At 36.9% G+C, this 25,756-nt stretch overlaps 1 protein-coding gene and 2 long non-coding RNA genes across 9 annotated transcripts; 1 reads left to right on the forward strand and 2 right to left on the reverse strand.

The window, feature by feature from the left end:
• Positions 1–61: 61 nt before the first annotated feature.
• On the forward strand, positions 62–8,164 carry LOC118469858 (uncharacterized). Its single transcript, XR_008600595.1, has 3 exons — positions 62–310; positions 1,108–1,168; positions 7,056–8,164. It is a non-coding gene; the product is annotated as an uncharacterized LOC118469858 (long non-coding RNA).
• On the reverse strand, positions 2,843–8,750 carry LOC118469857 (uncharacterized). Of its 7 annotated transcripts, none has more exons than XM_035945236.2 (2): positions 8,662–8,750; positions 2,843–4,290 (listed from the first exon to the last, which is right to left on the reverse strand). In XM_035945236.2, the coding sequence occupies exon 2, from the start codon at positions 4,261–4,263 to the stop codon at positions 3,280–3,282; it is 984 nt and encodes a 327-aa protein (XP_035801129.2). In that variant the 5' UTR covers positions 4,264–4,290; positions 8,662–8,750; the 3' UTR covers positions 2,843–3,279. The 7 variants fall into 7 exon arrangements, with proteins under 7 accessions (XP_035801129.2, XP_035801130.2, XP_054863724.1 ...); XM_035945237.2 differs by having other exon boundaries at positions 2,843–4,287; positions 8,662–8,744; XM_055007749.1 differs by having other exon boundaries at positions 8,566–8,707.
• A 13,180-nt stretch (positions 8,751–21,930) lies between these two features.
• LOC129348138 (uncharacterized) lies at positions 21,931–25,709 on the reverse strand. The gene is made up of 3 exons (XR_008600596.1): positions 25,493–25,709; positions 23,650–23,971; positions 21,931–23,461 (listed from the first exon to the last, which is right to left on the reverse strand). It is a non-coding gene; the product is annotated as an uncharacterized LOC129348138 (long non-coding RNA).
• Positions 25,710–25,756: the final 47 nt, after the last annotated feature.

Consider the following 25,756-nt stretch of genomic DNA (forward strand, 5'->3'; position numbering starts at 1 on the left):
TGACCTTCTGACACTGACCACCTTGTTTTTGCCGTTTCCATTTTCCTACCTCATCAGAAGCTGCTCTGTGTTTAAAGTGACTGAACTTTATGAACCTTCGAGGCTGCATCTGCCTTCAACCCAAAACCTGTTCTGCTCTGGAAAGTTGTTCCCCGTCAATCCTTGGAGAAAACAATGTGCAGCGAACAAAGTGCTTAGAAGCAGGAACCTGTCCGGTGAGAAGTTTCCCCACAACTCAGACAAAGCAAATTGTTTTCTGCTCGAGCTCGACACTCTTTAGCGACTAAAGAGTGCAAAGCAGCAGCTGCAGGTAAGACCATAATAATCTGTTTTTCTAAAAGATTAAAGGTAGTGAGATGAATATCCTTTATAACTGAATTATCTTGTTATAATTAGGTTATTTCTATTTCTTACATGCTTCCACACTTTCCTTAGTAATATTATTAAAGGTGATGAACACTTAAAGATCATGATTTTTAACAGATTCAGGGGCGATACGAAGCATTATTTCTTGTCCATTGGCTCCTGTGATATTCTCCCGACAGCTCGGCTCATGTTGTGAAATGATACTATATAGATAAATTGATTGAATTAAAGATTGTGAGGTAGAAATGTCAAGGTAAACTTGACATTTTTCTGCTAGTTAAGTGAATTTGTCACATTAATATACTTGATTTTGGTAAAAGTAGAAGCATTTATAAGTACAACTGTAGCTAGGAGGTTTTAATATCCTAAAAATGTAAGAATAATCAACAATTGTAAAGTCTCATTTGAAGTGCTTTATCCGCTGTTTAGTCGTCCGGTATGTGTCGATGCATCACATAACATGAGGTGTCAGTTTTTGTTTGGGATAATTTAATGTGCAAAGTAACTAAACCTGTCTCAAGAATGTTGTTCAGTTAAAAAAAAAAGTTCCCTTTTGAAAGATAGAAGGAGGCAGTAACAAAAGTGCAAGAGCAACATTCTCAACCCTAAATTATGCTAAATTACAGCACTGGGGCTCATATTCCAACAACTGCTGGGGGGCTTTTACACCTTATTAGTGAAAGATGTGACTGTTTAACTGGTTAGTGATTGGTAAAAGGTTGATTTGTATGTATGTTACAGAAAATGTGTGAAGAAAGTCTTTCAGACATGAAGTGGATGCTGACTGTCCTGTTGCTCACAGGTAGGAAAAGATGCACTTTATTAATCCAAGTCTGCGTAGTTCAAACATCAGCTGAGTTGTTGGTCTTCCTTGTCTTTTGTCTTTGTCTTGTCCATCCAGTCCCAAGTGTACACAATGAAGTCACTTACAAATCACATAGCTCATAACTCTCATTAGCAACCCAAGACTCACATGCTGCAAAGTTTGAATGGTTGTGAAACTGCCAGGTGAAGGTGGTGATACTGGGGGGGATGGATCTCAAGACTGCAGTCTAAGTACCTGATAAGTGGGTTCATAGACACATAGAAATCAGTTCACAAAGTGAGAAATCATCAAGCACATCAACTCCCGTAAAAAAAAAAAAGCCAAATTCTTTTTTGTTTTTATTTTTTTATTTTTTTGCTCAGATTAAAATGTAACATGTTCAGAGGCATAATTATAATATATAGTGAAATGACACATCCTTTCCAATATTCAATAATCACCAGTGAATGTATCATAACTAAACCTGTAAACTACATTGACATCATTATTACAACCTCTTCCAGTACTACAGTGTACTGCAGTTCTAGTGGTGTTGCTGTACACCAGCAGGGGGCGCAACTCTACTGCTGTGAGTTAAATAAAATGTTTTCATGCTGATCTTTACCTATAAATACATACAATCAAGCTTGAAATTATTCATACCCCTAGCAAATTTTGACTTAAAGTTACTTTTAAATGTAAATAGAAGCTGAGAAATTATTTTTTCCACAATGATACCTCTTGTACATCATCTTATTATCTTTTGGGAAATACCTGTGTCAATTTCAACCAAAAAACCCCTTGCTTTTTGAAAAAAAACTACCTTGAAGTCAAAATTTGCTAGAAGTATGAATAATTTCAGGCTTGACTGTACATATTCCTTTCTGTGCTTTTCATGTGAAGAGAACACATTCCTAAAATGCACAAAAATAACTTTTTTTTACACAAAATTCCCATGACAAGAATTAATCATTTTATAACAAGTATAAATCATTTTTAAACACTTTAGAGTCTTAATTTAGTCAAACAAAACACAGACCAAAAACAAACAATAAAACTCATTAAAAAACTTTGAAAAGCTAAAATTTCCACTTAGTTTAAATACAGCATGAAGCTGTTATTTAACAGTTAGAACTCCACCCTGACAAGACAAATGTGAGTTACTTTGAATTTTCCTTAATTTCTTATGGAAATCTCTACAGTCAAAGCCAGATATTGTAGATAAATTTAATATTTCTGTTAAACAATACAATTATGCTGTTATTTAAAAGACAGATTGTACTTTAAATGGTGATGATGATGATTTTACTATATTTCAGAGATGTTTTCCAACAGTGAAAATTTGTGATTCTATTTAAATCCATCCATACCATTTAGGTATTACCTTGCAGCTGTTGGCTGACGTCATCCCAAATTATCTTCCGACAGGCAGACGCTGTAGGAGGAAGATGTGTCAGGACTCTGTTCTCTGGTCAAGGTTAGATATAGTTTATTCTGATGTCACTAAACAGATGAGTTCTCTCCATATTAGTCTAGTCTGTAATCTAAATCTGAGTTTTATTTGTTGAGAGAAAAAAAACTGTCCATCCCATCTTACCCGATGTGAAAAAGTAATCGCCCCCTTAGCTACTAATCTACCAAATGACCAAGGTTTGAAATAACACAATGTGCTTTAAGTGCAGACTTTCAGCTTTAATTTGAGGGTGTTTACATCCAAAGCAGTTGAACATTGCAGGAATTCTAACATATTTTAGATGTACCCTCCACCTTTAACTAACTGGACAATCAAGCAAATTGAACAGATGTTTTATTTTGAAAAGTTCATCAACTTCATTTTATACAGCTCTCCGCTGTCAGCACATTATGAAAATATTCACATATTTCTTCTTGCTTTGTACTGGATTTTAAATCAGGCATAGAGGGTGAAACGGTGATTTTAATGTTTGATTTCAGGGTTTACATGAATGAAGTAGGAGCTGCATCCTTCTGTCCAACAGGTAGAGTCCATGAAGACAGGAATAATTATGAATAGTGAAACAATCCTGGATTATCTATCAGTGGTTGGGATACACATTGATTATTATGGTGCAGACACATAATTTTGCTCATTATTGATTTACATTTGTAGACACAGTGTATCCTGGATTTGGGAAACCCAACTGTTGTTGCTGTTGTTGTTGCCACTGTTGTTGCTGTTGTTGTTGCCACTGTTGTTGTCGTTGTTGCCATTGTTGTTGCCACTGTTCTTGCTGTTCTTCCTGTTCTTCTCCAGAAGGCAACTTCAGGATTAAAGCGCACAGAAATCCATTGAAAATGAGGTGAAGGTTTGTGAAAACCAGAACATTCGCATAAATAATTTGATAATACACTAACTCGTCATAGTCATGTGAGCTGAAAAGGAGGCACTGAAGAATGAAAGTGGGGGCGTAGACAACCAGGAAGTTGCACATGGCAACAACCATGATCAGTTTCTTCAAGGTGGCAGTAGGCGGGGGCGAAGTAGACACTATAGATGTTACAATGACAACCAGAGCAAACAGAAACATTAAAACAGCCAAAATGAATAGGGTCACTGTGGTGTCATGTAGATACAGTGAAACCACAATGACATTCAGTACAAAAATCGATGCGTAGACGTTGGGAACCAAGGTTGCACTCTGATGCAGATGATAGATGGACAATGAGGCATTCAGAAGATGAATAATCACTCCAAACCACCTGGACAGGAACCATGCGATTTCTACATGAACACAGTTGATTACATCGCAGGACAATTGAATCATTGCAGCTCCCAAGATTATTCCCACGATCAGATTCACAGCATCCATGATGAGCAGAAGCATCAGAGAGTTGTAGACGACTTGAACACCCGTGAGGCGGTTTTCCTGGCAGGTGAAGGACATGATGCAGGATCTTTTAAAAAGGCTGAGATTGCTGCGATGGTACCAGAAGACCCCGATGATGATGAGGAGGCCCAGCAGGGAGCTTCCTATCAGGTATCCTCCAGCCAGGTACGGGTTTCTGTCAACACCTGCTGATCTGAGCATTGCTGCCTCCAGGATGGATTCCAGACTTCTGGAACTGGTCTCCATGATGTGTTGGACTCAGTTGTCGACCTGCTGGAGGATGGAGAAAGAACAACATTTTAAACACCATCTACAAAATACAGAGCTGTGAAAAAGTATTTCTTCTATTGTTGCATATTTGTCACACTCAGATGTTCCACATCATCAAACTAATGTTTATATTTATTTGAATATTAGACAGAGATAACCCACAAACCTGTATCACTCTGTGAAAAAGTAATTGCCCCCCTGAACCTAATAACTGCTTTGGCAGCAACAACTGCAGTTAAATGTTTGTTCCAGCTTGTGATCAGTGTTTTCCATCACCACGGAGGAATTCTGGTCCACTTTTCTCTGTAGAATAGTAAAAATTGACTTTCCTTAAAATTAAGAACCTTTGAGAGGAATCAAATAAGTAGCTCAAACTTCAACCTGTGATTTCAATATCACTTGTTTACGCAATCTAGATAAACTTGATTCAAGAATACATTTAAAATGTGTCTTTTTCAGCGTATTTCATTCAGTCCCTGAAAAATTGCAGATTTCTGTAAGGGGGTAAATACTTTCTCACAGCAATGCGTTTATTACACATTGCATCTGTGCTGGACGTTTTTGTCCCCTCTCCCCTGCTCATAAAAAGCCATAAAACAGATAATTGTGTTCATTTGTGATCCGCTCTATAAAACACACCTACAGCCATAAGATTTAAAGGCACATTTCCTCACACTGGTTCTTGGAAGTTTTTATACTGAAACATTTAAATGTGACAAATATGCAAAAATAGAAGGTTTCTGAAGGGGGGGGGGGGGGGGGGCAAATACTTTTCACGCCACTGTATGTCTGTAATTTAAAGTCAAATTTTTCTGTTTACTGATTTAAAACACAATTCAAGTTGTAGTAAATTAATGAAATTGACTTAACAACTTGATTCCAAGTCATAAAAACCTTAAAACCTGTGCTGATGCTGTCAAGTATTCAGTCATTTAAAGTAGTGCAGCTAATTCCCTTCACTCAGTGTAGTAATTACTGTAGAAGTTGTCATTACTCAATTACACTGATGCAAACTATTGTGTTAATTGTTTTGAATCTTGAATCTCCACTTGAAATTGTCCCTTTGACTGGTTTGCTAATTTCGGTTAAAATGCAAAAAAAATACTCTTTAGTGACTGACACCATGAAGTTTCTTTAACTTTTTCAGTTTTCTTTCATAAAGATCACAGAAAACAGCTAGGATAAAAGCAAAATTGTCCTGTAAAATGGTTCAAAATATTCTTTTTTTCACTGCATTGCATTCAGTCCTGATCCCTGTAAACTTAATCAGCCCATTAAATCAATTCTTTAAAAACTGACATTTAAAGTAACTTCAGTCAGATGGCAACTAGTCATTTCAAAAACAGGCCTTTAACAGTGAAGTTTTCAAATCAGATGCTGCAATCTCTCCTTAAAAACAAGAAAACTCACAGTAATCTGCAGCAAAACATTCAGATATTTTCAACACATTTTATACTTTTTGCTCGTTGGGCTTCTCTTCTACAACTTTAAAGATGTTTTCACTTCTAATCCAGTTGCTTTTTACAGTAATCACAGAGAAAATGAAGATGATTACACTTAACAGCTGACAAAACTTGGACTAAAATCATTATTTCAAACTCTCATCTACTCGTTATTAATCATCAGGGGGTTAAATAGCTTCTAAAAACATTAAAAACATTCAAAATTGGATCTTACTTGATGTGCAGAGTGTTGAGGCTGTTTACTGGTGGAGGAAGTGACTGACTGACTGACTTTGTCTCTTTGGCTGCACATTTATGGCTGTAAAGCTGATTGTAAAACCAGACCATTCAAATACATGCTCTCTTTTATTTCCTCTGTATCACAAGACAAAGCTGGGCCTCATTTCTTTATTGAGTTTAGACCAAATCAAGCAGGATTTTACTTTTGATTGTATCTTTAACGTGAAACATTTTCTCTGTTTAAACCGCTGCTGCTTGAACTGAATCCATCTTTTGCTTCCTCTACAACATGAATGAAAGACGTGACAGTGAAAATACAACCCAAAACTCACTTCTTCATTTACTGAACCTCCTCCACACCCATCAATTCAGAGTCTGGAACAGGTTTTAGGATGGGAATCACATGAAACAATCATATATGTTTATTGTTTTTATTGCTTGGAAATCTTCAATAAGACTCTGACCTGAAATCAACCCGCTGATGCTGCACTTTTATTAAGACTAGAAGCTACTTATCAAAATCTGTATCATGTAAATCAAATCATCTTGATGTTTTTAGAGCTCAAGTTTACTATCAAGCTGAGCAAAGGCCAAAATTACAACCAAATAAATCTGACCCTACATAACATTATGACCACCTGCCTAATATTGTGTTGGTTCCTGACCCATTGAGGCCTGGACTCCACTAGACCTCTGAAGGTTTTCTGTGGTATCTGGACTCCACTAGACCTCTGAAGGTGTTCTGTGGTATCTGGACTCCACTAGACCCCTGAAGGTGTCCTATGGTATCTGGACTCCACTAGACCCCTGAAGGTGATCTGTGGTATCTGAACTCCACTAGACCCCTGAAGGTGATCTGTGGTATCTGGACTCCACCAGACCCCTGAAGGTGATCTGTGGTATCTGGACTCCACTAGACCCCTGAAGGTGTTCTGTGGTATCTAGACTCCACTAGACCCCTGAAGGTCCGGTTTGATGATGTGGAACATCTGAGTGTGAGAAATATGGAACGATTGAAGAAATACTTTTTCACAGCTCTGTATTTTGCAGATGGTGTTTAAATGATGTTCTTTCTCCGTCCTCCAGCAGGTCGACAACTGAGACCAACACATCATGGAGACCAGTTCCAGAAGTCTGGAATCCATCCTGGAGGCAGCAATGCTCAGATCAGCAGGTGTTGACAGAAACCCGTACCTGGCTGGAGGATACCTGATAGGAAGCTCCCTGCTGGGCCTCCTCATCATCATCTGGGTCTTCTGGTACCATCGCAGCAATCTCAGCCTTCTTAAAAGATCCTGCATCATGACCTGCTCTTGCCAGTAAAACTGCCTCATGGGCGTTCAAGTCGTATAGAACTCTCTGATGACTCTGCTCATCATAGATGCTGTGAATCTGATCGTGACTTTAATCTTGGGAGCTGCAATAGTTCAATCGTCCTGCTGTGAAGGAATCAACTGTGTTAATGTCGAAATTGTCTGGCTCCTGTCCAGGTGGTTTGGAGTGATTATTCATCTTCTGAACGCCTCGTTGTCCATCAATCATCTGTGTGACCCACTGAGTGTAGCCATGGTTCGTATCGTCGACTTACTGATTTCTCTGCTGATCATCATTGTGATCCCGCTTTATCTGCATATCCCCAAAGCGGCCACATCCATTGAGGCCAGTTTAATTGTTTTGTTTGCTCTGGCAGGAGTTGTATCATTTACGTTGCCTCCCTCGTCCCTGTCCACTGAACCCCTGATGACCCACATCCTGGCGGTCGCCATCTGTAACTTCCTGGTTATCTGTGTCCCCATTGTCAGTCTTTAGCAGCACCTTTTCAAAGCACACAGCTATGACGAGTTTGTGAATGAGCTCATTATTTATGCAAATGTTCAGGTTTTCACAAACTTTCACCTCATTTTCGATGGATTTCTGTGCATTTTCATCCTGAAGTTGGGTTCCGGAGAAGAACAGCAACAAGAGGAACAACAGCTGGATTTTTATAATGCAGGATTAACCGTTTCTTCAATTGTAAGTGATAGTTAGTGTTGCTGTACACCAGCAGAGGGCGCATATTGGCAATATTTCTTTCTGTGCTTTTTGTGTTAATAGATTCCTAAAATATACAATAACCTATGTTGCAAATCTGCTGTAAAATGACTGTAAATTGCCATTACAAGAATTTATAACAAGAATAAACAATTTTTAAAGACCCTTCAGAGTCTTCATTTAGTCAAAGAAATCACAGACCAACAAAAACAATAAAACATTTCAAAATACATCCAAAAAGTATAAATTCCAGTTACTTTAAATACAATATGTAGCTGTTACACAGTTAGAACTTCACTCTGATAAGACAAATTGGAGTTTAAATATAGCACAATATGATACACACACACACACACACACACACACACACACACACACACACACACACACACACACACACAAACACATACATATTTTATAACTAGAAACCATTATAATTTCTGTCTGTCACAACGTGCCGAGTTTTAAAAGCTCCTTCTGTTATCCGGTTTGAAATCTGCTTCTAAGAAAGTAAATAAATGTAATGGAGTTGAACGTCCAAAAAGAAAAACATGGAAATACTCACATAAAGGAGCTGAAACCTGTAAAAAATCAGATTACTGGCACTGAGCAACAATCCAGATCAGCAGACAGGTATGATTCAGGTTAAAAGAAAACACACCTGAGCTGCACACCATGAAACCAGCAGAAGCATTAATTAATGATCCACTAGAACCAAAGGAAGCTGCTTAGCTGAAGGCTGAACGTCCACTAAAGACTCCAGCTGATGGAAGCTGCTTGTATTTATATGAGGAAGTGAAGCGCTGGTTGTACTGTGGAGACATCAGCTGGTTCATCTGTCAAACTGCAGACAAAAAAATGCAGTTTATTATTGGTATGCTGATTTAAAAACATGCATTAGTGACTTTTATCACAGTCAACTGCAAAATTCTTCACACTCATGATGCATTTAAATTTTTTAGTGAATTTTATTTTGACCAACAGGTTTCTTGTGGATGGAAATGGCCAAAAAAAAAAAGAGTTTTAAAGAAGTTTTTAAAAAGACAGTAAAACAGTTTACTGACATAATGTTTTCCAAAAACCTCTGTGGTGTCATTTCTTTAGTAAAATATTTCAGTTTTCTTTTAATAAAAACAGTGAACATTTTATTGTTATTCACAGTTAGAGGTTGTAAACTCACAGCCTATTTTTATTATTATTATTATTTTTTTACAATTGTAAAGCTATTTAAAAAGAACAAAGATACTGTTATCTGTATTTGTTGTGTATTTGTGATCGTTTTGTGTCCCTGCAGCTGTAACAGTGTATGGTAAATAATTCCACTTGCTGTAATGAGGTTTTCATGTATTGCTGGTGGCTCAATAGCGCCCTCTCTGGAGCTGTAGTGTGTAACTGTGCCTCACTGTAGAGGGGGCTGAAGCACCTGCCCCTTTACCCCTTGATGCCCAAAGTGCCCTTTTGTCAAAGTTGTTTTTTTTTTTTTTTTTAAATTCTATTTGATTTTATTTATTTATTTGTAAGTGTGTGTGTAAAAGTCTTTGAGGCCCAAAATAATAAATAAAACAACATCTACGTAGACGTTCCTCACTGCCCTGAGGTGTCCAGATGTTCCCTGTAGCTCAGCGCCGCTAGTCTAGAACCCAGAGTCCTGAGGGAGAACATGAACAACTGATGGTCCTGATGGAGAGGAGGTTCTGCAGCAGTGTTTTCTAGATGACTGATGAACTGAAGAGAGCATCCTGTGTGATTCTCATCAGTTCTAGCTGCTAGTTAACCACACAGCTGCTGACAGGATAAAGTCTGCCAGGCTTCTACATGTTTCTGCATGTTTCTGTTGTCATGGCAAAGTGCATCAGAGAGATGGATTATTTTACTGTCAGTGAGTTGCAGTGTGTTTCCTGTTTCTAGAGGCAATGAGACAGAGGTTATGTTATTTCACTGAATGTAAATGCATTTTCACATAATTTTGGAGTATTACAGTTTTCTGAACTAGAGGCTAAATGCAGTGATTTATTTTAGTGTGACAGTGAAAAAACATTTTCATTTCCATCCAGTTCTGTAAGCAGGACGGGATCTGCAGCAACTTTCCACGATTCATCTGCTGTCTGGACACAGAGTGATGTGGGTCTCCTCTGTTCAGGCAGTGGGATGCTGTGGTTTTCAACTTTCTTTGTTAACTTTCTGCTTCAACTTTAAATTAAATTTCCTTCACTAACCCCGCCCTCTGGACTTCCAGGAAGCTGTGTTCCTATTGGCTGTCCAGGTGGCTGCTTGGTGTTATCAGGAACACCTGAGCTGCTTGGTGTTATCAGGAACACCTGAGCAGCTCAGTGTCTTCCTGCTTTATTTAGCTGCAGAAAAACATTTCCTCTGCTTCTGTTCACCACAGAACCAGGTTTGGTCCCGTTGCTTTAGTGTGTTCTTTAGGCGTTGGCTTGCAGCTTCCAGCAGTAAAATCATCTTTAATGTGTTTCTTGGTGTGTTTTAGGGCTTTGTACTGGATAGTTGTCTTGGTAAATGTGGTTCTTTAGCCACAGTTAGCACATGGTGCTAATGTGTGCAGTGATTAGTGGATTTGCTGCAGCTGAGTTGTGTCTTTAGCTTGGCTGTAGTGAGTCTTCAGAGGTTTTTGGTCAGACACATTCTGTATTCTTGTTTGAGAACCAGCGTTGGTTGTCCAGAAGGTAAGAGTTTCTGTCCTGATTCTCTGTTCTCAGAGGTTCTCTGGTAGGCTGCAGGAGACTTTAGCCTTTGGGTTGTACTAGTTTGGTTTTTGTATGGTTTCATTTGGACGACTATCTTGAGGCCCCTCCATGTGGTTTAGTGAGGTTTTCTGGAACAGTTCTACAAAGCAACCTGCAGCAGAAGAGACTTTGAGAGTTTTTAGGAAGTTCTGGAGAGCAGACTTTAGAGCAGCAGAAACATTTGTCAGCAGTTTGAGCAGGAGAAGGTGAGCTTCAGAGTAGAAATGAGACAGAAACCTTCTTGACCCGTGTGGTGAGGTCCTGTACCAAGAGTTTGAGCAGGTTGTGAAGAGTCTGTAGTTCTTTGGTCTGAAAGCACAAGAAGAGTCGACTCATTAAAGGAGAAAACAGGAGATATTGTTGGTTCTTCTGTCGCTCTGCAGTTTCCAGTTTCCTTAGACTGAATATCAAGTTTATATTTTAAATGATTTCCCATGTGAGCCCAAGAAGACTTCAATAAACTCCCTCCATCCCCTGAACACAACACATTTTATTACCACGTTAAATCTTTTTTTTATGTTTTTCAGTTTTAATCATAGTTTTAGCATAGTTTTTTTCTCTTTGCTTGTTTAGTTTTGTCATTTGTGTGAAAGATGCTAAATAAATAAAGTTGAATTGATAAACTGAATAATTGACTAACTCATGATTGTGGCAACAGAAGTATTTTCATTGTGATTTAAGGGTTTATTTCATTTTTAAGGTTGGGGTTAAAATCTTGACAGAAAAAAAGATTAAAGAAATAAACTACATTTAAAAAAAGCAATTAAATCAAAGGAAAAAAACATTTAATACAATAAAACATTTAAAAATAAAATTAAACATTAAATACAATTAAATTATATTAAACAGACAAAATATTTAATTAGATAATTAAATAGAAGATACAAAATGTAATTATGAAATTAAACAATTTTAAAAAAATAATAAACATTAAAGATTAAATATTTTCGATAATTAAACATTTAAAAAACACAATTAAGAATATTAAACATTTAAAAAAATGCAAAACATTTAAATAGAATATTAAACGTTAAACAAGACAAAACATTTAATTAAAAAATTAAATGTTTAATTAGAAAATTAAATCTTAAAGACAATAAAACTTCAAATAGGAATTAAACAGAAAATACAATGAAGCATTTAAAAAGAAAATTAAACATTAAAAGGTGGTAAAACATTTAAAAAGAAAAACCTTAAAGATTTAATCGAAAAATTAAATATTGGGAAAGAAAAGAAAATTATTCAAACAAGCCGATAAAACATTTGAAAAAACAACAAACATTAAAAAGACAAAACATTTTGAATTCAAATCAGACATTAGAAAAGAATAAAAGGTGAGAAAAGAGCAAAACTAAACATTTAAGAAGAATCAAACTAAAGACAAAACATTTGAAAAGACACCAGTTAAACTTTAGAAGATGAAAATAAACAGAAGAGACAATAAAAGGATGAAAAAGAGCAAAAACAGATAAAGTTCTTAAAGCGTTTTCTAGTCTGAAATGAAAACATCAAGTTGTTTCTTCAAACATTTCCTCTTTCTATGTTCTTGGTTTGATTGTGGACAGATTTACTAAGAACTCATTTCAGAAAACTGCTTTCCAGATAAAGTCTAATAGTAGTTGAAGGCATGGATCAAACTAATGTTACCTTCTGATCTCCACAAACTTTACTGTTCAGTGAAGAGAATCAAAGTTTGTTAAGGATTTCTAAAAAACCCACAGGTGAAGGTCTGCGAAGAACTCAGATGGATGATCTAAATGTGAAATCAAGACTCACGGTCACAAGTTTTAAGGCTTCTGTTAACCAGAAAGTTCAAACTAACAGAGAAGTACTGAGAAACTTCTAAAACTTCAGCCCTCAGACTGTCTGAAGGTTCAAACTAACAGAGAACTACTCAAGAACTTTAAGGTTTTCAGTCCTCAGACTGTCGAAAGGATCAAACTAAAAGAGAACTACCCAGAAACTTTAAGGTTTTCAGTCCTCAGACTGTCTGAAGGTTCAAACTAACAGAGAACTACTCAAGAACTTTAAGGTTTTCAGTCCTCAGACTGTCTGAAGGTTCAAACTAACAGAGAACTACTGTGGGACTTAGAAAATTTCAGCCCTCAGACTGTGTGAAAGCTCAGGTCCTGAGGACTCGGGAGGTGTGGAGGCTTTGGAAAGTCTTGGAACTGAAGGTTCAACCCTCCAGAACAAAGGCTGAAGCCCAACCTCCTGAGAAAAACGGTCGAGTCGAGACTCGAGTTAAAAAAAAAACTCGAAAACGACAAAAAATAGATGATAAATGCGCAAAAAAAAGTAAAATTAGTATCTGAGCGAGTAGCTCAGGAGGATAAGAAGAGGACTACCAAGTGGAAGGTCGCAGGTTCGAGACCCGCCACCGGCACTTTTCTTTGTCTTTGTCAGAATTTTGATAATAATTTAAGAAGTGTCTGGTCTTGAACCAGCGACCTGCAGCTCCATAGGCAAATCCTTAACTCACTGAGCTACAGATCAGATACAAAGACATAAATTCGTCGTCCCTTTGGCATCGTAGTTCCTCAAGTGACCACATGGGCGGAACCAAGGCGGAGTCTGGGTGGAGTCAGGGCGGAGAGTAGGCGGGGAGGTGGGTGGCGGCCTCCCCCCTCTACTCCCCCACCTACCCCCACCACCCACCACACCTTCCCCCGCCCCACGAGTTCTTCGAGTCTCCACGAGTTCTTCGAGTCTCCACAGGTTTTCTCGAGTTTCTGGAGTTTCCACCAGGTCAGAGGCAGAACAAGTTGTCATGAAGAGATGTTGAAGTCGGCCAGGATGGACTGACTTTTTACAGCGACTAGAAGGAAGACCACTAGAAGAGCAGGTCTTTAACCAGCATCCATAAAATCCATGGAGTCGCTCCAGAGAAATGAAGGAAGGTCAACTTTTATCAACCTCCATCCAGATGTTCAACTTGATATCTTGGAGATTTTTAGCACCACAAACCTTTAGTATCACACTTTATTGTCATTTATTAGGACTTTCATGGAATCCACCAGCAGATTTTGTTTTTCTTGACAAACTTTATTCTTGTCATCGTGGGACTGCAGTATTTAAAACTGTTCCTTCTATTTGACCTCATGTTTATTAGTTTTAGTGGAGAAACTTATTTTAATTGTCCATTAGTCTCTTAAAAACCAAATAATAAATTGGATTAGTCAAGAGGTTTAAATTTCTTACTTTGTCATATTTTAAATATGTTTTATATATTAATGTAAAAATAAAGCGTTTTGAGACAATTTGACCTGTAATTGGCGTTATATAAATAAAATAGAATTAAAACTGTATGTATCTTGTAATGTTGGAGTAATTCAGCCATATATGTTGGAAAACACATTTTCTTTGTCCATTAATCTGTTGATTGATTTCTCCAGTAATTCATTTCTTGTTTTGGTTTATAAAATGTCAAACCCAAATATATTCAGTTTACTGTCATAAAAACCAAAAAGATTCATGATGTAGGAATCAGGCAGTTTTTCACTTTTTATCTTATCGAGTGTCAAAAAACATTTAGAAACCAACATCAACAAAACACTCAAAGATTTGAACGTCATTAAATGGAAATCCAACTTTTGCATGACAATGTCTAATTAAAGGACATTATTTCCAACGTAAATGTGTGATATTCATCCTCTGGAGCTTTTCTCTTCACATCGTCTTCCACCTGGACTGGTTTGGTCGAGAGCATGTGCAACAAACATTTGAAAAACTGCACTTTAACATCAATGAATGACACTGAAGTTTAATCTCTACATAAATGAGACTGAGTCTGGATGTGCTGCTCTGTCATTAACTCCTAAGTTTAGGGAAAGTTCAAACAAAAGAGGACAGTTCAGATCAGACTTGAGAATGAGCTTATTCTGAACAAACATCTCAGACTTTCTGAGCTTCAGCACCTCCAGCAAGATATTTTAACAACAAGCAACTCAAGAGATCCACAAGTTGGAGAGAGTTAGCTGTAGCTGAGCCAAAGAACATGTGGGACGCTAACCTAGCAAACATTTCAGACTTTTCTCTGTGAATTCTGAGAAATAATTTCCTATTTAATGACAGAGCTACACATCGTGACTCAGTCTCATTAAAACAGACTCTAATTCAGTCTCATCCATCCATATTAAAGTGCAGTTACCCAAAATGTTTGTTGCATGAGCTCCAACAAAACCTGTCCAGGTAGAAGGCCACTTTGACAAACAGGAAGTGGATGATTCCAAGCAGATTTATAGAAGGGGGAACCGGACTGTACTAAGTGTGGTCGAGTATAGAGGGGTGTTTTGTGGGTTTTTAAGGCTGATAATGATTATTAGTGAGACATTTGGAGTAGATATTCATTTGCAGTAAATGAAAATATTTAAAATCTTGGAGTTAAACTTAGAAGAACACAAACTCTAACAGAAAACTTTGTTGATAGGTTTTTGTTTTGTTTACAGATGTTAAGTTAAAGGAGTTTTATTTGTGACGTATAACCAATCAAATCACTGAAGCTGGATTGGAACAGACCAAAGTACAGTCCAATCACGATGCCAGCTGCCTCTCAAAAGGCTCCTTCATCTGGCAGGTGGCACCACTTCTTCTGAGGGGAAGCTGAGCTGGTCCAGCAGAACTTTGGAGATGTGTTCCAGTGGTTGGTGGATGTGTGGGGAGATAGAGAGGAACCTTTGAATTGTTCAGAAAGAAAAACAGGGAACCCATTGGTAGTTTTAGTTTAGGGTGCTACTGCGGTGTGTTTTGGGGTTTTAAGAGGTGAACAGGAAGAGTTTTTTTTTCATATTATCTTTTACTTTGTTCCTGGTTGGAATGTCCATCAATGTCAACATGAAGTTCACTTTTAGCTCTGTTTATTTATTTTTATTTTACTAACACCCATTTGCTTTTATCCCTCCTCACATGTTGTGTTGTTGTAAACTTACTCTTTCAAATAAATACTCGTCTAACCCTCTGGAAACCAGCGTTTAGACTGTTTTTGTGTTGCTCCTCACCTACATCAGACAGCCGGGACATAACAACGTTTTGTGGACTAAAGGCTAAACTATGACTTTTGTAGAGCTACATGGTATATTATGATGTTTTTTGACGACATGCTATACTATGATGTGTTTTGGACGACATGCTAAACTATCACGTTTTTTGGACGACATGCTATGCTATGACTTTTTTGGACGACATGCTATACTATGTCGAAAAAACGTGATTTTTCAACATGTTGTAAAAACATGCCATAGGATGAAATAATGTAAAGGAGGCCGTGAAAAACACTCCAGAAAGGTTTTCTTTGAAAAAAAAATCATCATGAATTTTGGCGCAAAAAAAACGCCATTAGTATACTATGTCGAAAAAAAATGCCATTTTTCAAACATGTTGTAAAAACGTGCCATATGATGAAATAATGTAAAGGAAGCCATGAAAAACACTCCAGAAAGGTTTTCTTTGAAAAAAAAAATCATCATGAATTTTGGCGCAAAAAAAATGCCATATGTTGAAAAATGTAATTTTTCAACATGTTGTGAAAACATGCCATATGATGAAATAATGTAAAGCACGCTGTGAATAACAGTACGGTCAGGTTTTCTTTGAAAAAAAAATCATCATGAATTTTGGCGTATAAAAAGCCATAGTATACTATGGTTTTAAAAATGTAATTTTTCAACATGTTGTAAAAACATGCCATATGATGAAATAATGTTAAGCAGGCTGTGAAAAACACTCCAGAAAGGTTTTCTTTAAAAAAAAAAAAAAACATCATAAATTTTGGCGCAAAAAAAAACGCCTTACTATACTATGTCGAAAAAAAATGCCATTTTTCAAACATGTTGTAAAAACGTGCCATATGATGAAATAATGTAAAGGAGGCCATGAAAAACACTCCAGAAAGGTTTTCTTTGAAAAAAAAAAATCATCATAAATTTTGGCGCAAAAAAAAACGGCTTACTATACTGTCGAAAAAAAATGCCATTTTTCAAACATGTTGTAAAAACGTGCCATATGATGAAATAATGTAAAGGAGGCCGTGAAAAACACTCCAGAAAGGTTTTCTTTGAAAAAAAAATCATCATAAATTTTGGCGCAAAAAAAAACGCCTTACTATACTATGTCGAAAAAAAATGCCATTTTTCAAACATGTTGTAAAAACGTGCCATATGATGAAATAATGTAAAGGAGGCCGTGAAAAACACTCCAGAAAGGTTTTCTTTGAAAAAAAAATCATCATGAATTTTGGCGCAAAAAAAAACGCCTTACTATACTATGTCAAAAAAAAATGCCATTTTTCAAACATGTTGTAAAAACGTGCCATATGATGAAATAATGTAAAGGAGGCCGTGAAAAACACCCCAGAAAGGTTTTCTTTGAAAAAAAAAATCATCATGAATTTTGGCGGAAAAAAAAAAACGCCTTACTATACTATGTCGAAAAAAAATGCCATTTTTCAAACATGTTGTAAAAACGTGCCATATGATGAAATAATGTAAAGGAGGCCATGAAAATCACTCCAGAAAGGTTTTCTTTGAAAAAAAAAATCATCATAAATTTTGGGGAAAAAAAATGCCTTACTATACTATGTCGAAAAAAATGCCTTTTTTCAAACATGTTGTAAAAACGTGCCATATGATGAAATAATGTAAAGGAGGCCGTGAAAAACACTCCAGAAAGGTTTTCTTTGAAAAAAAAAATCATCATAAATTTTGGGGAAAAAAAATGCCTTACTATACTATGTCGAAAAAAAATGCCATTTTTCAAACATGTTGTAAAAACGTGCCATATGATGAAATAATGTAAAGGAGGCCGTGAAAAACACTCCAGAAAGGTTTTCTTTGAAAAAAAATCATCATAAATTTTGGCGCAAAAAAAACGCCTTACTATACTATGTCGAAAAAAAATGCCATTTTTCAAACATGTTGTAAAAACGTGCCATATGATGAAATAATGTAAAGGAGACCGTGAAAAACACCCCAGAAAGGTTTTCTTTGAAAAAAAAAATCATCATGAATTTTGGCGGAAAAAAAAAACGCCTTACTATACTATGTCGAAAAAAAATGCCATTTTTCAAACATGTTGTAAAAACGTGCCATATGATGAAATAATGTAAAGGAGGCCGTGAAAAACACTCCAGAAAGGTTTTCTTTGAAAAACAAATCATCATAAATTTTGGCGCAAAAAAAACGCCTTACTATACTATGTCGAAAAAAAATGCCATTTTTCAAACATGTTGTAAAAACGTGCCATATGATGAAATAATGTAAAGGAGGCCGTGAAAAACACTCCAGAAAGGCTTTCTTTAAAAAAAAAAAAAACATCATAAATTTTGGCGCAAAAAAAAACGCCATAGTATACTATGTCGAAAAATTTCATTTTTCAACATGTTGTGAAAACATGCCATATGATGAAATAATGTAAAGCACGGTGTGAATAACACTACGGTAAGGCTTTCTTTGAAAAAAAAATCATGAATTTTGGCGCAAAAAAACGCCATAGTATACTATGTCGAAAAAAATGCGATTTTTCAACATGTTGTGAAAACATGCCATATGATGAAATAATGTAAAGCACGCTGTGAATAACATTACGGTAAGGTTTTCTTTGAATAAAAAAAAAATCATGAATTTTGGCACAAAAAACGCCATAGTATACTACGTCGAAAAATGCCATTTTTCAACGTGAAAACATGCCATATGATGAAATAATGTAAAGCAGGCTGTGAAAAACACTCCACAAAGGTCTTCTTTGAAAAAAAAATCATCATGAATTTTGGCACAAAAAAAACGCCATAGTGTACTATGTCGAAAAAAAAAGCGATTTTTCAACATGTTGTAAAAACGTGCCATATGATGAAATAATGTAAAGCGTGCTGTGAATAACATTACTATGACGTTTTTACAGCGACATTCTATACTGCGACGTTTTTACAGCGACATGCTATAGTATGACGTTTTTACAGCGACATGCTATACTATGACGTTTTTAGAGCGACATGCTGTACTATGACGTTTTTCAAGCGACATGCTATACTATAACATTTTTAGAGCGACATGCTATACTATGACGTTTTTAAAGCGACATGCTATACTATGATGTTTTTACAGTGACATGCTATACTATGACGGTTTTCAAGCGACATGCTATACTATGACGTTTTTCAAGCGACATGCTATACTGTGACGTTTTTACAGCGACATGCTATACTATGACGTTTTTAGAGCGACATGCTATACTATGATGTTTTTAGAGCGACATGCTATACTATGACGTTTTTAAAGCGACATGCTATACTATGATGTTTTTACAGTGACATGCTATACTATGACGTTTTTCAAGCGACATGCTATACGATGACGTTTTTAGAGCGACACGCTATACGATGACGTTTTTAGAGCGACATGCTATACTATGAAGTTTTTAGAGCGACATGCTATACTATGACGTTTTTAGAGCGACATGCTATACGATGACGTTTTCAGAGCGACACACTATACAATGACACTTTTAGAGCGACATGCTATACGACGACGTTTTTAGAGTGACATGCTATACTATGACGTTTTTACAGCGACATGCTATACTATGATGTTTTCAGAGAGGAAATGCTATACTGTGACGTTTTTTGGACCAAATGACCAATGACCATTGACGTTTGTTGGGTGACATGCTATACTATAGGCTTTTTTAATTGACATATTACTATGACGTTTTTTTTTGGGGGGGGGGGTTGTTGTTGTTTTTTAGCAACATATTGTAAGAATTTGAACAGTTTTTAAAATTACTATACTTTTACTTGTGCAATGAAATATTTAGTATTTAGTATTACTACTACTGCTTGTACAACTATCCTACAGCCACTATTAATCGTCTGGTATTTGGTTGGAAGCTCTCAACAAGATTTAATAATGAAAAATGAGCCAAGAACTATTCTTACCTGAAAAGTCATTCCAAGTTTCCTTGTCTCAATCGTACGACGCAGTGTGTAACTGTATTGCAGCACAGTGAGCCGGCATACTTGTTGTTTCCGTTTTCACGCCGTCTACATCAACGGAATGCACTGAAACTTTGCCCCCACTAGCTTAGCCTCGCTGTAGCACACAGCTCAAAGGGGCGTGTCCTATCTACTCATTCATATCTATGGTAGCTGCAGCTACTCCTATCTACTGATTCATATCCATGCTCACTAGTCTGGTCTGATGCAGTCTCCTTTATGATGTTTCACGTGTATGTGAGCTCCAGGTACGGACAGTTACGTCCTGAGAAACGGCCATAGTCTTCTTACCGCAAAGGTTCAAAGCTGCTCGTCTTCTCCTCCGGCATCAAGAAACGTCTTCAAAGCTTCTTCAAATCCAAACAAAATACAATCAAAAGGTCAAACTAATTTCATTGGTACATTCAGTTGCAGTCGGACAACGAAGTTGATTTCAGGAGCGTCGGAAATCGGAGTTTCAGTAATGTAAATTTCCAATGAAAATTTTGAGGGGGGGGGGGGGGCACACGGGGTGGCCAATCAGATCACGGGGGGTAACACTGCCCCCACGGAAGTCGTTAGCTTTGTCACTAGTTGCTTTTGACCAAAAAAAAGTCGCCAGGAGGCTTTGGAAAGTCACCAGATTTAGCGAGAAAGTCACCAAGTTGGCAACACTGGCGAGACGTGGTGCGACACTGTAGACGCCGGAGCAACCTGCCTTCCCATCCAGACGTCCTCCAGAAGAGGACATTAAATCTTGTAAATGTGTAATTATAAAATGAGGTAGTTTAGATAGTTCAGCTCAAGCTAGCTGTGTAGCATAGAGAGAACATTTAGAACTAATGGCTTCACTAAACTTGCTCTTCATGTATTATTGGTTCTGTTTTAGTTGCAGTAAAGCTTCATGAACTTGTTCTATTTAACTCAAACTCTATTGATAAAGTTATATTTTATCTATTATTCGTAGTATTTTTTATCATCTGTTTTTTTGAACTTCAACTATTCTTTTATTCTTTATTTCCTTATATTTGTGTATTTATTGTACTTATTTCCTAACACTATCATTTTTATCCTTGTGTTTCTGATTTTAGCGTTTTTCTTTTACTCCATATTTTTTTTTTTGCTGACTTGGTATTTTATTATTTATTTGTCGTATTCTTTTACTTTGAGGATCTTTCACCATGTTTGGACTGACCAGCCTTCTTTAAACTGTTTTAGAATGTGCTTTAGGAATAAAGTCAGATTATTGCAGAACAGTTTCCATCCATCTGTATTGGAACGTGTGTCCCTGCCTTCAACACCAGGTGGCGCAGTTCGTACAGTTGGAACTATGTGGAAACAGGCTGTTGGTGAAAATCAGTTATGGGTCTTTTTTGGTGATAGAAACAGTAACAGCTGATTCTTGCACGTGTTTTGGATTTTGAACAACGTTTTAATAAACTCACACTGACTCCACATGTTTGTTTGTTGACAGAAACACACTTAAACACGTTTATCTGGACACTTCGTTCCATTTTAAATCCTCTTTTCTGGACATGGTTCCATGTAGAAACCCAAATCTTTAGGAGTCATGTTAATGCTTCCGTTTGTTGACGACATTGTAACATCTTGTTCCTTCGTGGTAAAATCAGACGTTTTTATCGTTTTAACTCAGACTTTTCTAGACAGTTCATCACCAATCAGCTTCTTAGACTTAATAACACGTCTTTTACATAATATTGGCTTTTAGAGTCCAATCCTTTGACTGGTTTTAACATGGAATGTTCCACAACATCTCATAACATTACCGACAAGCTCTACTAAGCTTTTGAAGAAAATCAGTCCATCAAATGTTATAGGAAGCGTTAATAAACTTTCCTATAACATCATCATGTACAAGTTTGTGGCAAGTGCTGTGAAACAGCTTTAAAGGCCAACATTGATTTTTTTTTTTTTAGTATTTGTTGGTCCAAAAGTGACCAAACACTCAAATAAATTCTAATTCAGTTTAATTACTAACAGCAAACTAATCCACTGTACAGCTTCTACACTGGTGTCGGCAAGAAAACATCATTAAACCAATAAAATAACATTGTTCTGTTTTACAAGCAAAAACCAACAATGAACTCACGTGAAGCTTGTTTCCCATCATTTCTACATCAGGTTTACATGAAGACGTCGACTGCAGGACGAACACGTTTCATAATCAGTTATCTGCAGATAAAAAACATCCAGAGTGCTGCACTTTCAGTTAAAAATGTATTTTTTTATTCTCTGCAATAATAAATCAGTAAAAATCATCCAAGCATCATCACCATGTTGTGTCAGAACGAATACCATGAACCAGAACATTAGCAGAGCTGCTAACAGCTAATGTTTGAGGGAGTATCAATGTGTGTACATTTATAGATATAGAAATTATAACGAACCACAGACCACTAATTAGATTCAACTTTGTCATTGCAGAGAGGAAAAGTACCAAGACCATGAGTTTGGCATCAAACCAGAAGTGCAAAAAAGTTCATTATTTACAGTCTGTTACAGTATAAACAATCATTACTCTGAAGTACCTCAGTACATTCTAACAGTACAATAAATGTATATTCTATTCAACCTTTACTACAGTTCAGTAGCAAATAACATGCATTTTATTGCACTACATTTATCTGTATTTTCTCTGCAGATTAACAGCAAAACAGAATATATTACGAAGATCAACCTACAAACCCCTCAGCAGTATAAAAAATATATAAAATACATAAAAATGGTTCCACATTTATCCTGTAAACAGTTCAGAACATCAACTAACAGCTGAAACACTGGAAATAAACTCTCAATATTTATGTTTTTAATTTGTGTCTATGTTCATCTCGTCTGCTCTGTGTAAACACTACCTGCAGTTCAACCGAAACCTCTGAGTAGTTTTCATACGACTGTTGGTGTGGATGAGTCATTAATGGAATGTTATAATCTTGTCACAGAAAATCAGATATTTGTCTTGGTTTTCATGAAACATCTGAATTTTCGTCTCAGATTTGGTGACGTATCCTGATGGGTGAGTAGTTCAAGGACCATCGGAAAGTTAAAAATCAGGTGATTCTGTTTTGACAGTTGTACGTTCTTATAAATGGAGCAATTATGATAATTCACTTGAAAGACAACATGCATTTCAAACTCACCTCCCTGCTCAGGGTTCAGAAGGTTCAGGATCTGTTTCTAAAGTCTGTTTATGTTTCTGATATTTTACAGCTAAAATATTCTACATGACCATGAACCAGATTAAAATGTTGCAGGGAGGAAAACTGCTCTTAGTCTGGATCATCATCTGGGACCAGTCTGCCAATAGAAACCCTACCAGGAGCTGAACTCCAGACAGCAGATCTCCCAGCATCCTCTGAGCTCACAAACCCTCCACCACCATAAGGTGGCAGTTAAAGGAGAGACCACATGGTTGGTCCACACCTGGATTCTCTTTGTTCTGCTGCTGCTGGTTCCATTAGAGTTACAGAAGCTGTGCTTTGTTCTGCTGCTGTCCAGAAAAACTTTCATGTCTTTGTTTCATAACATCTGTTCAGCTGCTGCTTCATCATCAGGAGGAACTGGGAGGTCGGGATTCTTCCTCATGTGTCGTGTACAGATCAGAAAAGCAACCAAAGCCACAGCAAGAAGAAGAATCACACCCACTGCTGCTCCTACAATGATTCCATCCTTGTCTGCTCCGTCCTTGTTTCCTCCAACCTTGTTCACTCCTACTCTGATGTTTTCATTCTTCTTTCCTGCAGACAGAGGTATCAGAGATATGAGAGGTATGAGAGATATGAGAGACATCAGGTGTTTGAACATCAGTCAGATCAGCTGTTTTCTCCAAAGTCTCATCAGCAACATCTTTATAAACCACAAACATCTGATCTGAGACCAAGCAGCTTCATCAGAGACACAAACTGATCTCTGAACACAAACTCACCTGGTGGATGAACTTCCAGGTAGACGGTTTTAGAGGTTGTTTCTCCCTGAAGAACATGACACTCCAACGTCCTCCATCATCACATCCTTCAGAACCAGAGAAACGTCTCCATCCTTCCTCTCTTTGTCCTGCAGATCCACCCGGTTCTTATAAGATGGATGCTGGTTGTCTACATCTAAGCATTCATCCCGGTACAGGAGAACATATTCTGGATCCAGCCCAGGTCTGCTCCATTCTACAGCTCTGATGGTTTTGTTGTTGTTGGGAACTTTACATGGTAGAATCACATTCTGTCCAACGACAGCTGTGATGTATTCTTTAGCTGAAAGACAGAAGAAACAGCAGAGAACAGACAGTATGTATAGTTTCAATGACACCAAACACATCACAATAGTGGATTTGCTGAATAAAACCAACAGGACTGAGAAAATCTAAGTCAATATCTATACAATTAGAAAAGTCTAGTATAAATAAAATATAATTGAAACTGAATAACCATTTAAGTTTCTTTTGTTTAAAGAACATTCAAGCTTTTTCATTCAGCACATTTACAAATTCTCCATTTGTTATATATTTGCCAGATGAAACTGTTAAATTCAGGTTTATTACAGGGAATATAGTTCTGACATTATGTAGGTTTAGTCTTTAAGAGAACGATGTATTGGTTCTGTAGTTCTGTAATTTTCCATTCCATTGAATGAATGCGTTTCTATCAGTTTCTATCTGCCTGCCTGCATTGAAAAGACCTCTGAGCTTGCATTGTAAAGAGGATCTTTTTAAACTTGAAAAAAAATGCAGGAAAAAAGAGAAACACTGATATAACATGCATGAATTGTTGGTTCATGGTTTTCCAATCAGCTTTACAGCCATAAATGTGCATCCAAAGAGACAAAGTCAGTCACTTCCTCCACCAGTAAACAGCCTCAACACTTCACACATCAAGTAAGACACAATATTAAGTGTTTTCAGTGTTTTCAGAAACTATTTAACACTGCTGATGATTGATAACGAGTAGATGAGAGTTTGAAATAGTGACTTTAGTCCAAGTTTTGTCAGCTGTAAAGTGTAATCATCTTTATTTGCTCTGTGATTAGTGTAAGAAGCAACAGGATTAGAGGTAAAAACATCTTTAAAGTTGTAGAAGAGAAGTCTGAGGATCAAAAAGTACAAAATGTGTTTAAAATATCTGAATGTTTTGCTGCAGATTACTGTTAGTTTCTTAGTTCTTTTATGATAGATTACAGCAGCTGATGTGAAAACTTCACCGTTAAAGGCCTTTTTTTGTAATGACTAGTTGCTGTCTGACTGAAGTTACTTTAAATGTCAGCTTTTTTTTTTTTTTTTTTTTTTTTTGCAGCAAACAGTTTGAAAGACCAACAATCAATTTAAGAAGTTGGATTAATGAGCTGGTTAATATTGCAGGGATCAGGATTGAATACAACATGCTGAAAAAAAGAGAATCTTTTCAACCATTTTGAAAGAAATATTAAATTAAATGTATCTAAATGGAGTTAACAATTGATAATAAAGCCACAGGTTGAAAGTAGAGCTACTCAAATCATTGGATTCCTCTTAAGTGATTTTAAGGAAAATCAACTTTAAATTTTCCACGTTTGTTACGACGGGGGAAGCAGGAGAACCCAAGCACAGACACACAGAACTGGCCGACAGGAGAATAACAGAAAGAGATTTATTTAAACAACTGAACCAGTACATTAATGGGGACCTGAACTGGGGGAACAGAACAAAACCAACTTCTAAAACTCTAACTCTATGAATACAAAAAACGGAAGTTTACAAAACTGAACTGAATTATAAAACTAAGCTGGGTAGGGGTACTCACAACATGGGGAAACTGAGAACCGAGGGGGGAAACAGGCTGGGGAAAATCCATGAACAGGTTGGAGCAAATGGAGTCCAAGAAGGGAAAATCCAGGAGGGGGGAGCAGCAGAGTCCATGGGGCTGAAGCAGTCTGAAGGTGGCAGGCTTGGTGGGAGAAACAGAATCCAGGGGAGAAACAGAATCAAAGAAAGGATGTGAATTTATGATCCGGCAGGGAGTGAATGGAAGCACAGAGCTTAAATACTGGAGGTGAGGTGGAGAACA

This window comes from Amphiprion ocellaris, chromosome 23 (genome assembly GCF_022539595.1).
Source record: "Amphiprion ocellaris isolate individual 3 ecotype Okinawa chromosome 23, ASM2253959v1, whole genome shotgun sequence".
In the NCBI taxonomy this organism is placed as follows: domain Eukaryota; kingdom Metazoa; phylum Chordata; class Actinopteri; family Pomacentridae; genus Amphiprion; species Amphiprion ocellaris.